The sequence below is a fragment of the Mandrillus leucophaeus genome, unplaced genomic scaffold (assembly GCF_000951045.1).
Source record: "Mandrillus leucophaeus isolate KB7577 unplaced genomic scaffold, Mleu.le_1.0 Scaffold316, whole genome shotgun sequence".
NCBI lineage: Eukaryota > Metazoa > Chordata > Mammalia > Primates > Cercopithecidae > Mandrillus > Mandrillus leucophaeus.
In genome coordinates, this window is record NW_012103321.1 from 2,819,155 (window position 1) to 2,834,299 (window position 15,145).

Genomic DNA, 15,145 nt, shown 5'->3' on the forward strand with positions numbered 1-15,145 from the left:
GGCAGAGTAGAGTTTTTTGTTTTTTGTTTTTTTTTTTTTTTTTTTTTTTGAGACAGAGTCTAGCTCTCTTGCCAGGCTGGAGTGCAGTGGCACAAACTTGGCTCACTGCAACTTCCACCTCCCAGGTTCAAGCGATTCTCCTGCCTCAGCCTCCTGAGTAGCTGGGATTACAGGCATGCAACACCACATCCAGCTAATTTTTGTGTTTTTAGTAGAGACGGGGTTTCACCATGTTGGCCAAGATGGTCTCAATCTCCTGACCTCGTGATCTGCCTGCCTTGGCCTCCCAAAGTGCTGGGATTACAGGCATGAGCCACCATGCCCGACAAGAATAGTTTTTTGTAGGAGACTCAAGATAGTCCTAGCCACAAGATCTTGACCCTCAGGAGAGAGACAATGGAAATAAAATAAGAAGGGCAGATATTTCAGAAGTGGAATCAGTTCAAGTTGGTCTTAGTAAAATTATGACACCTAAGCAATATAACTCTAAAAACAGCATTTGGCTTTATGTCTCAGTTACAGAAGGCTGGGGCATATTTAAAACTACAATTTAGAAATTAAGTTTGGTTTAAAAGCCTGTTGCATTCACACACACACTTCTACACACAAATATACAAACACACTGTATACACATATATAGTGAGAATGTTTGAAATGAAGATCTAGAAAATTATAGGTTAAAATCAAGATAACTCGAGACTGACTATGGAAGCAGTAAGAAGGCAATTTAGTTTTGTTAAATTTTGTCTGACTTAGTTTTTATTAAACAGTTACATATATAAATTTAAAATAGAAATTTATTTTTTCTCAAAGTACTGTCTTAAAACGGTTTATCCCATTAACTGACCTTAATAAGAAAATAATTTTCTGTGTATTAACAGGTGGGCAGCTTCACCTCGATTGGCTTCAATTACAAAGTTTCCATTTTGCCCAGTTAAGAAATACTTAAAATTATTCAATCTTCAGAGAATTTTTTAAAAGTATGTGACAAGAAAGGAAGAAGAGCATTTTAAATTACTTCATACGCATTAAAAAACTAGACAGTAAACTACAACTTCCCTATCTTCTACAATCTTCTCAGCGTCTGAAGCAACAGTTGGAAGAAATAAGTTCTCTGTATCCCAAAAGATTTCCTAGAATTCTAAATGTTAATAATTAAAACAGAAATCTTGAAATGCTTATCATACATTTTCAAAGAATGTTCACATATGGTTCACACAGAGATTTAACAATAATAATCAGTTCAATCATGATTTAAGCCCTGGATCTCCTAGTTTAGTTGTAAAATTGAGAAAGTTGTTCTAGACAGGTTATAAACTTCCTTCAAGCAATACAGTACTACAATTCATTTATTGTAGATATTGAACATCCACTACTTGCAAAACATTATGTTACAAAGTCTTGCATCTAAATTATACCTGTCCTTGAGAGCAACAACTAGGAGTCCCTTTTATTCAGCTTTGATTTCGTCACTGGGTTCAGGATGATAGATAAACTAGCTGTTGGACTTACTCTCCATTTTCATTTCCACAGTAAACTCATCTCATTTGTACAATGAAACTTGGAAAACACTTTATTGTATCTAGATAATAAAAGAGAGTACCAACAATGAAAGAAAGGCATTTTGAGATTTATCAATATAAAACAAGTTGAATAGTTGAATATGCATTGTCTAAACCTATGCTGTCCACTATCATAGCCACTAGTCAGCCACATGTGACAATTGATCAATTTGTAGCCGGTCTGAATGGAGATGTGATGTAAGTGTAAAATATACATCAGATAATCAAAAAAGAATGTAAAATATCTTGTAACTTCAATATATTAGATTATATATTAAAATAACATTTTGGAGCTACTGGATTATTAAAATTCTTTTTACTTTTTAAATTTTGGCTGTAGAAAATTTTAAAATTATATATATGGCTCACATTATATTTATATTGTTCTATGCTCTTAAGGACCTTCTCCACAGATTACCATGACCTCTCTTCATGGCCCTGATCACAAATGCAGGAAAATGAACTATTACTCACATTTATCTTGTAATTCCCTTTTATTGCTATTTCCATGTCTGACCCATGATCTACTTTCATTGTTACATGAAACCAAATCCTTCACTCTGAGGGTTAGGAATGATAATTATTTGATTCTGATTTTACGTAAGGAAGTGTGTGTCAGGGGGAGGGTGGGTGATTCTATTGTCTAATAGTTTGAAACAGACTATGTCACTCACGCATATAATCTACATGCTTCTTTACTAGTGAATATGATATGAAAATGCCTCCAAAGTCCCTGAGCCAGTTACTTGGACTTCGTTTTTACAGGTGTTATTTTCCCACCTAACTACCAGCGACCTCCCTTCCTTTAAAACAAAATGACTTTGGCCTATCTGCAGTCACTATTATGGAATATCTGCTATCCCCCTGACTCTTGTTAACATGACTGCCCATGCAGGGAGCCATGACAAGAAAACTGAAGTAACATCCTTTATTTAAGGCAGAATAATGGAAGTCTCTATAATTCCCTTAGACATTAAGAGCATTTGTAAAGGAATATAACTTTCCTTCTCTGTTCATCTGACTTCCTCCTTTAAAGAAAGCTGATTATGTTAAAAGGCTTTTTAATAAAGCCATTTATAAAACAATTTATACAATGACAAAGGACGCAATTACTTTTGCACCAACATTAATACAATGAACGTGGAAAACTTTACTAGATCTAAAGAAAAAAAGTAGCAACAATGAAACAAAGGTATTTTGAGATTACTATATCTGTATAAAACAAGCTGAATACTTGAAAATAGTTCAATAGAAAATACAATCAAGGAAATCTATGTGTTAGAAGTCATATTTTTACATACATTTTGTCTTTACTTAATAGAAGTTCTTTGATTAGAATTGTTTTCCAACATAGTATTTATACTGAAGTTTGATATTTTAAACAAAGTATTTTAAAGTAGAAAGGCACTTCAGGAATCAAGAGTTTTATGTACTTGTTTTATTTTAGTGATATGCCCAAAGTCATACAGCTACTAAATGAAATAAGACTGCACAAATGTATGTTGATCCCACGTTCAGCCTGTTTCACATTATGCTGCCTTCATCCTTCAACTTTTGATCTCATTAAAAAACAAAAAAAAAATAAATTCAGATCCAATGAAAAGATTATATTATTAGCACTATTAATGTTGTTTTATTTATTTGGGATGAAAGCATTTTAGATATCGGAAAAGGAGAAATGAAGATTGATGGGTAGAGTGTTGAAATAATTAAATCCTGTTTAAATACTGGTAAGTATCAGAGGCTCATATAATACTTGAAATTTCCAGCACACTCATCTTTTAGTAAATGTGGGCAAGGGAAATAGAAGTCTGGAATGGAATATAGAGTTTAATCAAGGCTGAAAATATTTATTATTTTACTTGGTGGTACTGAATATTCTAATGTACCACATCTGAATGGAAGATTTTAGTAACTTGAATAACTATCCCATGTGTAAATTATACCTTTGTAAGTAATATAACTGTGGATAAAACACTAGGACATCATTCTAGTGAAACTACTCCTGGTAAGCCTATCTTTTGCTCAATATTAATGGAGCAACAAGATAGCATCTGATATATATTACTATGAATTATTCATTTCTCAAAAGTATTCCCAGAAGCAACAAAAGACGATTGTACTATTTCTGCTTCAGTTTCTTCTTAGAAGAGCAAACTTTTTCAAGTCTTAAATTTTTTTTTAGAGACAAGTCTTACTATGTTGTCCAGGCTGGCTGTAGGGCAGTGGGTATTCACAGACATGATCATAGTGTACTACAGCCTCAAACTCCTGGGCTCAAGAGATCCTCCTGCCTCAGCCTCCCAAGAAGCTGGGACTACAGGCATGTGAGCCACTGTGGCTGGCCCATCAAGCCTTTATTATTTAAACCTATAATGTATCAGCCACTCTTCTGGGGTCTGGGAGTATAAATATGAATAACACCTATAGAAGGCTTAACACTTCAACTAAAGTAGAAGCAAACACATGCTAAGAATACTTTGATATATAAATTGTATCCAGTGACTCCCTAGAGAGGATTTAGTTACACATACCGTATCTTGTTCCTATGGAAGGGAGATGTGGTGGTTAAGCTCAAGAAGAGGGGTGTTTGTAAGAATATTTTTTAAAAAACAAAAATAGCTCTGACACCAGTCATAATTTTTTTTTTTGAGATGGAGTTTCACTCTTGTTGCCCAGTCTGGAGTACAATGGCATGATCTTGGCTCACTGCAACCTCTGCCTTCCTGGTTCAAGTGATTCTCCTGCCTCAGCCTCCCGAGTAGCTGGGACTACAAGCACGCCCCACAACGCCTGGTGAATTTTTATATTTTTAGTAGAGACGGGGTTTCACCATGTTGGCCAGGCTGGTCTTGAACTCCTGACCTCAGGTGATCCACCCACCTCAGCCTCTCAAAGTGCTGGGATTACAGGCATGAGCCACCACACCCAGCCATAACTTAAATTTTCATCAGCATTAAGGATTAGATAACAGCTGTCTAAGTAGCATACAGAATGGATAAAAACATTGCCCAAGGCAAACTAAATTTCACTTTACTTCAAATTTGCTTTGTGTTGTGCTTGCTTATTCATCAAGTCATGGTATATTTTAACATGGTACCATTCCTTGTCAACTGTGAGCACAGATGATAGACTTTTAGTTTAAAAGAAATAAAACAAAAGACAAGAATAAATTAAATATATGCAAAGTACTAGATTCTGAAGATAACGAGAAGATGAACAAAATCCATGGGACTTGTAAAAGTATATAAATACATTTTTTTCCTAATTCTTAAATTGGGCACTTGTAATAGAAATAGTTAAAAACAAGCAAAGACAATTATTCTGTTCTTTACCCAAGACAATCAAGAGACAAATGTTCTTTGATTTATGATGGTTTCATAAGAAAACTTAAGCTTCATTTAGTCATTTAATGAGTTCAGCTTTGTCAATTAAAATAATTAAGGAATCATAGCATTACCTATATACATCTAGAATAAAAAGTTTCTTCCTATTAAAAATGCTTTGAAAAGGTTACTAGTATGTTTAAATACCCAAATAATTTGTTACTAATATATCACAAGGAATATCATTTTATTACTGTAATCACAAAATCATAATTTCTGTACAGGAATGTATAAGTGAACATTATTCAAAGCATTGATAATTCACTTCATAAAGAGGGTAAACATACTACAGAACATATTGTAAAGAAAAAAATATTGTAAAATTTTCTGGTCTTGCAGTGCACTATTTAGTGCAAGTATTTAAGACACAATAGTGTTCAATTCAGCAAAGTATTGCAGAATGTCATGCCACAGTCCACTTAATTCAAAGAGGGTCAGGACATGCAGCTTGTAATAAAATGTCGGAGTGTGTGTGTATGTGTGTGTATATATATATAAAACCACATGTAATTCATAAAATATATAGTGGTTTATTTAGATGGTTTTAAATGATTTCACTGTGGAATTCAACATAACTGGAACAACATCGACAGTCTTCTTAACAGCAATAATCTTATTGCTAGGCAATGGCTTTGGCTTCAGGTAGGAATGCTTCCCAGTATTTTATCAGCTGTGAATGAAAATTAAAATAAAAGTTATTCTCATTACCTTTTTGTCATTTATATGCATATATCCTGTACAGCATTAACAAAAATCTACATAGGTCGGGTGGGGTGGCTCACACCTGTAATCCCAGCACTTTGGGAGGCTGAGGTGGATGGATCACCTGAGTTCAGGAGTTTGAGACCAGCCTGGCCAACATGGTAAAACCCCATCTCTACTAAAAATACAAAAATTAGCCTGGCAATGTGGCGCGTACCTGTAATCCCAGCTACTCGGGAGGCTGAGGTAGGAGAATCACTTGAACCCAGGAGGCAGAGGTTGCAGTGAGCCAAGATCACACCACTGCACTCCAACCTGGACAACAGAGCGAGACTCCGTCTCAAAAAAAAAAAAAAAAAAAAGGAAAAAAAGAAAAAAAAACATAAAAAAACTATACAAATAGCTAACTAACAATGACTAATATTTACTAATGTCTGGGTTTTTAAAATTGTTTTCTTGAGGCGGAGTTTCGCTCTTGTTGCCCAGACTGGAGTGCAATGACATGACCTCGCCTCACTGCAACCTCCACCTCCCAGTTTAAGCAATTCCCTGCCTCAGCCTCCTGAGTAGCTGGGATTACAGACGCGCCACCACGCCCAGCTAATTTTTTTGTATTTTTAGTAAAGACGGGGTTTCTCCATGTTGGCCAGGCTGGTCTCAAACTCCTGACCTCAGGTGATCCACCCGCCTCAGCCTCCCAAAGTGCTGAGATTATAGGCATGAGCCGCGCCCAGCCAATGCCCAGTTCCTAAAGGAATCATTTTAATTTCCTTATCTAAAGTCCGTCAATATAGTTCATATATAAATTATTTAAAACATTAATTACTCCTGGCTACTTTCATTTTTGATGTAAAATAATAGAGTTCTTTTAATGTACAATTTTTTATTTTATGCAAAATTTTATCAGAACAGTGTTACCATATATTAAATAATACAACTTCAATGACCTTTTCCAGCATAAAGTGATAAGATTTCCCAATTCAGAGCACATTGATAGTTTACGTTATTGCTAGACAAGAAAAATGGAATATAAGGAGGAAGAAAAGAAAATATTGAACAAGAAAAAAAAAACGACTGGATAGAACTAGCTGTCAGTCTTCCTTTAATAGTCCAGAGAACAGACTGAAATATAAACTGAAGTCATGTTTAAAACAATTCCTTTAAAAACAAGGTTATATGACTTATTTTCACATTTTTAAAAATTTAACTTTATGAACTATTTAAATAAAAGTTAAAGACAATTTGAAGATATCATACCACTTAATTCAAAAACAACCTATTATATTTTACACAAGTGACATTCTAGATCCACATGTTTTAAAACTGGAAGAAAAATTCTATTCAAGATATTGAATTACTTGACCTGTTACTCTAATTTACATTAAAATATACAGGAAAATTTTCTGCGATTATCTTTTTATTTAATATACCATTAAAATCCATGGTAAAGTAGACAAATGCCACTTGCAGCATTCAACCACCACCAACCCCAAACAAAATAAAGCAAAAAGAAAACAGTACAGTTTTTTTTTAATTCTGAAAAACTGTTTAGTTTAAGTTCTATTTGTTATAGAAGAGAAGAACTTATGAGAATTTACTCCAACAGGTCTAACCAACAAAGAAAACAAACTAGAAAGACAGTGAAAGGGGAAACTTGCCCATGAGGTTTCTGATGGCCTAAAATTGGGAAAAGTCGATCTCTGCCTTAGTGTTAAGCAGAGGCAAAAAAAACCCCCAAAAAACCGAGATAGTTTCCAATGAGTTTACCCTTTTATCCTTTACCATCACTGGCTTTCTGTCTTCCATTTCTTATTCTTGAGTTTAAAAGCCCAGTTCATTAATCATCCTTTTAAAATAAGGAAGTATACCAAAAACAACTTCTATAAGTTTAAGTTATAAACAAAAATGGCTTACCTGTTGTTGTGTTTGAACTAGTGATTCTAAGTACTTGATGATAACGGTTTTAAAATCCTTCACTCGTTCTTTCTGTTGAAGTACATTTTTAAAAGTCTGTTAGTAGAAAGCTAAATTCAACTTTACCACAAAATTGCAGCAAAATGTGACCATGTTGTTAAGATAAATGCAAAATTATTATACATGCCTCAAATCTTCCCACTTCTTTTCGAATCGTTTTAGATATCTGTTCAAAATCTCTTTCCCCTTGTTGCACTTTCGCCTCCCACTAATAAAAACAAACAAAGAAATATTTTACGCTTATCTCAAAAAAAAGTATAGTACTGTCATGACTGCTCACTTAATCACAATACCTGAAAATTCTGAGAAAGCTCAATATTGGCAAAGCACAATTTAGCATCAACAGAAATTGTATAACTTTCAACCAATAGAAATGCATGTTAGCTTAATTTCCATTAATATTCCACAGATTTGCTCAATATTAAGATATTTCAATATTGTACTTAACAAACTACAATATCCAAAGCTTAATTAAATATAACTAAGAGGAAAGATTTTGGGCATAAAATTCACCACAAAATAAATTATCAGTGTTACAGTGTAATTTTCTTAATTACTTTTTTATATCAGTAATTATTTCAGAATATATCAATACTGTTAAATCCAAGGATATGTGTTCATCAAAATTTATATGCTGATGGAAATACTTTAAATTAGGAAAATTACATGATAAACATTTTAAAAACATTTTTGTAATGGTAAAATGATCAGATTGGAAAAAAATGTGGAATTATGTTCTACTGAAGACCATCAATAAATATTAAATTCAGTACAAAAACAACAAAATGTTGTGATTAGTGAACAATGAAACAACTAAAATAACTGAAGATTTAAGCAATGAAATGATATTTTTCCCACTGTGTAACCAAAACACTGGTACATACTCTTCAAAGGGCAGGTACATTTATTGTTAGTAATATAAAGGTTGTCCTACCTCTTCAATTTCCTTATTGAAGCATGGTAAGAAAAGTGTATAAATTATAATAAACTTATACAAATTCACTAAAATACCATATATAATACATATATATGGGGGATAATGTTGCCTGGACAGTTAAATGTGGGAGAGATCTAGCTCCAAAACCATTTTTAGACAGAAAATAATAATCTGAAATAAAATTAACCATCTAATAATAAATGTGTAATTATTAAAGTAAAGGTTAATTTTAGCTGTTTCCCTTGTATGCTTCTTTATCCATTCCATAAGTAACAAAGGGCTCTGGAGATTTTAATAATGATCAAAATGTTGAAGTAATTCTCACAGTTCATAAAAATATGCAAAAATAGCTACGTGTTGAATGGTTTAGAAAAAAATTATGAAAAATTATGTATATATGAATGACTCATGAAAAACTTAAGAGATAAAGCATTTAGTAATCACCTCTCTGATTTCATTTTTAGCTTGCTGTATTTTATCTGGTTTGTTAGCAACCATCATTTTTGCTTCAGCTTCACGTTTTTTGAGCAAAGTAATTTGAGCATCTTCCCATTTCTGCCAGCACTTCATTCGATGGTCAAACACACCCTATAAGTGAATAACATAATGCTATTAAGTAAGAGTAACATTTAAAATACTTTCATAACACTAGAAGTGTTATCATACTGAAAGCAATAAAACCAAGTATTTAAGTCCTATTCTAATATACTAAGATACTGAAAGTAAGTATGCCAATATCAAAGAAAATAATCTCCATATTCATTTGCTTAAAACAAAAAAAAAAAACCCTGTCACTGCATGAAACATGTTCAGAATAAAAACTACATTCAAAACCCATTTCATCACTAGCCTTTAGGCTAGTGTGGTTTATAAGATTTATAACAGCGTTTTACTCTTCGAAGAAAGATGTCTTTAATAGGAAAATGCTAGTGTCATACCTACACTGGAAATTTTCCCGTTAAATAATATCAAAAGCATATTAAGTATTAGAAACATGTCTGAAATTGAAAAGACAAAATGAGAAAAACTCATAACATATGTGGTAGAAGAAATTACCATAGCAAATTAAAAAAGGCAAAGCAATCAAAAAGTAAAATATAACAAAATGAATAAAAAGACAGTCTTATACAAGATGAAAAGGGCAAAAGATGAAAAGAGGACTATATATATATTTTTATATATACACTGCAGAACTAAAGAAATAGACAAAAAGATCCTAATATAGTAAGTCAACCAAATCCATGACTTCTCTCAAGGAGTCTGGCAGAGGCAAGAGTAAGTGAATAGAGAAAATAAATGAAATATGGGCAAATTAATTGGAAGTCTCATGAGAAAAATGATGGATAGGATGGGAGAACCCACTAAGAATCCCCTTTCTGGCTTCATGTTAGAGAAATATTAAAATTATTTTAGTAATTACTAATCAAACATTCATGAAGTAAACATTAATTGGGTGAACCAGGAAGCACTAAACCCAAGTTATTTTAATTTATTACAAATAAAAAACTTTTTGAACCATGAAGTAGTAAAAATACATGTTCCTTTAGGGATCTGCTGAAGAGAAAAATATGTAGTTAGTGTATTTTTAAAAAGCAGGCTTTGGAGAAAATCAAATTTGGTTCTAATTTTAGTTTTGTCACTCTAAGACCACAAGTAAATTCACTGAACTTCTCCAAGCTGTAATGCTACCAAATATAAAAGGTGGGAAGTGATGTTTACATTTATGGATTAGAAATAACATGAGAAGTATATTATTGCATAGTGTCTTAACCTAGTGGATGCTTAATAATCAGTAGGCACAGCCATTATGGATTACTTCTAAATAACATACACACGGAAATGTAGTTAACTGTTAAGCTTTCTATTAAAAGTGTAAAGAATAGCTTAGTATTATGGAAAAAATGTATAATTAGACAGCATTTATATCATATGGCAATTTTTTAAAATGTGATAATAGCATTTAAAAATCCAGTCAACCAGAAACCAAAGTATTTTTCCAAAAGAATTCTTAAAGATCGTGAACATTTTAAATTAACTAGGACAACAGATATCCATGGCAAACTAGCAATCAAAGTACCTTATCTATGGGTATTTAAATCCACTTTGCTGTATGTGTCTTCTCGGATACTTTTGCTTACATTAAGTGAATCTTACTGTCCCCTTTGTCTGCTTTTCTTATATTTAAAGTACCACATTTTCCCTAAAACATCCCTTATTATAAATTAACTTTGCTTTAGTCAAATTAAGTTAGGCTAAAATCCAAAAGTAACACATCTAACATGAATAGATTCAGAAAAAGTTACTACCATTTAAAACAACAGTGTTCAATTCTTTGGCTTTCCTGGGCCACACCAGAAGAATAATTATCTTTGGCCACACATAAAATATACTATCACTAAGCGATGAGCTAAAAAAAAAAAAGTCACGAGATTTTTTTTTTTTTTTTTTTTTGACCAGACGGGCCCCACCTCCCCTCCCTCACAGTTTAGCTTTCTCACAGGGATTTTTTGAGACAGAGTCTCGCTCTGTCGCCCAGGCTGGAGTGCAGAGGCGCGATCTCAGCTCACTGGGAACTCCGCCTCAGCCCACTGCAAGTTCACGCCATTCTCCTGCCTCAGCCTCCAGAGTAGCTGGGACTACAGGCGCCCGCCACTATGCCTAGCTAATTTATTTTTATTTTATTTTTAGTAGAGATGGGGTTTCAACGTGTTAATCAGGATGGTCTCGATCTCTTGACCTTGTGATCCGCCCGCCTCAGCCTCCCAAAGTGCTGGGATTACAGGCGTGAGCCTCTGCGCTCAGCCATGTATGACAGTTTGTGAATTTGTGTTGGGCCGCATTCAAAGCTGTCCTCGGCCGCATGTTGGAAAGGCTTGATTTAAGACAATCTCTCTCACCTCACACACACACACACACACAAACACACATACACACGACTAACCAAAAAGTAATGTAAGATTTTAGGCCTAGTCTTGCTTTAGGGGAACAGGGTCTTATCTTTTCTTCATTTATAAATTCCTCTGTTCAGTAACAATTTGATTCCTCAAAATATGTACCAATACAAGGAAAAAGTTAATGTACATGCCCTTTAATTCAATATTGGCTTAAGTTCTCAATGTATATCAACTGGCCTTGCATTGATATGCTAAATCTAAACTGATTTCATCCCTGTCCAATTTATTATCTTATAGTATTCCAGAACAGGACATGTTTATTGTGGTACAGATGTAGGAGCTATGATAAAAGTAAGACTACTAAAGTCAGGTTATTTCAGGAAAAAACAATTGATCTTAAATATACAAATTAACTTTTTCTTCATTTGTTTTCTTACCTTTGTAACAAAATAACAGAAAATAAAAGAAAAAAAGAACCAGCACCAGTCAAATTTCTAACAATGCTATATTAAACCAATTAAATCATAACAATGTTTCCCTTTGCATGTCAAGATACTAATCCACTCTAGTAGAACCATTATAAGAGGGATAAGTTTACAGGGATCATCCATTTAGGACCTCCATTCCTCTGCTAATTTATGGCATACATTTGTATGCAAGCTGCTCTCAATCAGACAAGATTCCAGATGTCTAACAGTTTTTTTGGCCCATCAGGAAATTTGAAGCTACAATTTTAATTATCATATTATAATTCAGTTAATCTAAAAATATGCTGCCCAGCTTCATGGAGTTCTGAAGAGGTGCTGAGTATCTATAGACAAACAACAAAGCGTTTAAACCCCTTGGGGAACCCATCTTTTAGTTAAAATTTTTCTTTAATATGTTTTATAAATTGGGATCCCCTACAAAAATTATTTATGAAAAGTTCTAGTGCTAAAAACATTAAGAACTATTGCCCTCAATCTCTGACCCTACTCTAGTGGTTCAAAGAAGCCCAATACATGACAATGCTTGTAAGGATACAGCCAAAACTTATAGTTCTAAATTTCAGAGACCACGTACTACACAAAAGAGGAAAACAGGAGTTTCCTGACACAACGCCAGGCTTAGGCAATATTTCGAAATGTGTAAAATTTAGCTTTTTCTTTGGTGTTCCAATTTCTGATGTTCTTTGATCCCAACAATGGCTCTATATTAATCCCCAAAGTACTCCTAATTTGAAGAATTGTCATCAGAAAGGTACACTCGATATGGATAAAACCAAAGGTTAATTAATATTAAGCAGCTATTCGAAATAGATAATAAGCAAACAAAAACTGGGCAAAGGACATTAACAGTTCATTCATAGAAAAAGAAATGTAGGGCCGCGTGCGGTGGCTCATGCCTATAATTCCAGCGCTTTGGGAGGCCGAGGTGAGTGGATCACGAGGTCAAGAGATGGAGACCATCCTGGCAAGGTGAAACCCCGTCTCTACAAAAACTACAATAATTAGCTGGCTGTGGTGGCACACACCTACAGTCCCAGCTACTCAGAAGGCTGAGGCAGAACTGCTTGAACCTAGGAGGCGGAGGTTGTAGTGAGCCAAGATCGCGCCACTGCACTCTAGCTCGGCGACAAAGCAAGACTCCATCTCAAAAAAAGAGAAAAGAAAGAAAAAGAAATGTAAAATGGCTTATCATTTGTAAAGATGTCTTGATTCACACTAAGTAAATGACAACTTATATTAAAAAAAAAACCTTCATTCTTGGGTGGTAGTAAGAAGAAACGTGTAGGTTTAGGTAGGTTAGGGTACAAAGCAAAATCTTTTTGAACAGTAATTTGGCAATACTTATTGAAATTTAAAATGCATATACCCTTTGGTCAGCAATCCTACTTATAGAATCTTTATGTCCAAAGACTTATCAAAATACTTGATTTTTTAAAAGACTAGACTATAATTCAAGGTGTATCTAAATGTTATATGATGGAATGCTATACAACCGTTAAAAAGACATCTACCTACATTGATAGGGAGACTGTTCTATTAAGTGGAGTGGGTGTAAAAAGCAGACAAAGAACACTAAACACAGTATATTCCTTTTTGAGAGAGGAAGGGAGGGAGAGAAGGGGATGGAAGGAATAAATGGACAGAGGGGAGAGAATTAGCTTCATGTACATGCATAGCTAATTCTGTAAAGACACACAAGAACCTAACAGTTTATGACTGAGGTCAGAGACTGCAGGTCGTAGTTCTGCAAGGAAACTTACCTTGCTGGGCTATTAAAACTATCATGTATGTGCATTATTTTTTCAAATACAAGTGAATTAGTTCAAAACAAAGAATATGACAAAAACAAAAACTGTAAAAATTACCTGTCACCCCATTCCATAATATCTCAATTCCTTTGTGCAGTTGATCTGGGCTAGGTTTCAGTAGAAACCAATCTTAAAGAGCTTAATTTACCTGAAGGCAAATTGACCACAACTCTTTAACTCTTTCAGTCAATGAAATCATTAATTCAGTATTTCCACAAATGTGTTCCATATATGTAAATAGACATTTGTTGGAAAATAATTCTTGTTCAAATGAATTTAGAAGCCTCTGGATTAAAATTTGTTTTCTTTTTCACTCCTAACCAGTTCTGAGCTTTTAAAATGCATTCTGAATCTTGCAAACAGGGATACCATATACAAAACTTAGCTAACTGTAATCCATCTTTTGGTGCCAGTGTTCTATAGAAAGTATTTTGGAAAACATGAATATAACTATAATTTCAGGAAATATAATAACATAGCAAAAAGACTTAGGGTATGAGGAAAGCTGTTTTTGAGGGATCAATATCCATTATACAGGCAGGCCATCACTGCCAGGGGGTCTTTTTCCAGGCTAGCTCTTATTAGCAGATATGCATTCTTCTTTTTTTTTTTTTTTTTTTTTTTTTTTGAGATGGAGTCTCTCTCTGTCGCCAGGCTAGAGTGCAAAGGCGCGCTCCTGGCTCACTGCAACCTCTGACTCCCCGGTTCAAGTGATTCTCCTGCCTCAGCCTCCTGAGTAGCTAGGATTACAGGCATACGCCACCATGTCCAGCTAATTTTTGTATTTTTAGTAGAGCCGGGGTTTCACCACGTTGGCCAGGGTGGTCTCGATCTCCTGACCTCATGATCCGCCTGCCTCAGCCTCCCAAAGTGCTGGTATTACAGGTGTGAGCCACAGCGCCCGTCCCAGATATGTATTCTTACAGACACTGCCCAATTCCCCTTTTTTGACCCACAGGTTTGTTGGAAGTGTCACACTTTTTTACAACAGCTCTCATGCTATTGGGCGCTCTGGTAAGAAGTGAGAGTAGGCGGCACAAATCTGTAAACTGGATCTCTGTATATCACAAGCTGCCTGTATATAATGAAGCATATATACTCTGACAACTGCTATCTATATTAACATTTCTAAATACTGAAAAATTAATCACCAACAGCATAAGGAACAACATTTAAAACAGTAAAATTGGTAATTTTACCAAATAAAAGAAAGCACCATTCTGAAGTGCTAAGAATGCTCTAGTAATAAATGTCACCAGTAGCTTGAGAACAGAACTATCAATATGCTCACTCTAGATCAATAAATATGCTCACTCTAGATGAGTACTAACTTGATCACAGACTTTAGCTGAAAAAATTTTGCATAAGAAAGGAACAAGATCTCATTAACTTTC

The 15,145-nt window shown here is 34.2% G+C and overlaps 1 protein-coding gene across 4 annotated transcripts in view; it reads right to left on the minus strand.

The window, feature by feature from the left end:
- Nucleotides 1–1,550: 1,550 nt before the first annotated feature.
- SNX2 (sorting nexin 2) overlaps nucleotides 1,551–15,145 on the minus strand; it is a 61,087-nt gene continuing 47,492 nt past the window's right edge. For 2 of the 4 annotated variants that reach the window (XM_011987778.1, XM_011987779.1), the window contains exons 12-15: nucleotides 9,006–9,149; nucleotides 7,752–7,832; nucleotides 7,565–7,636; nucleotides 1,551–5,618 (exon numbers count right to left, since the gene is read on the minus strand). In XM_011987778.1, the coding sequence (XP_011843168.1) occupies nucleotides 5,568–5,618; nucleotides 7,565–7,636; nucleotides 7,752–7,832; nucleotides 9,006–9,149 (348 nt within the window). In that variant the 3' untranslated portion in view covers nucleotides 1,551–5,567. Of the gene's footprint in view, nucleotides 5,619–7,564; nucleotides 7,637–7,751; nucleotides 7,833–8,558; nucleotides 8,571–9,005; nucleotides 9,150–15,145 lie in introns of all 4 variants that reach the window. The other 2 variants (XM_011987777.1, XM_011987781.1) reach the window with 2 other exon arrangements.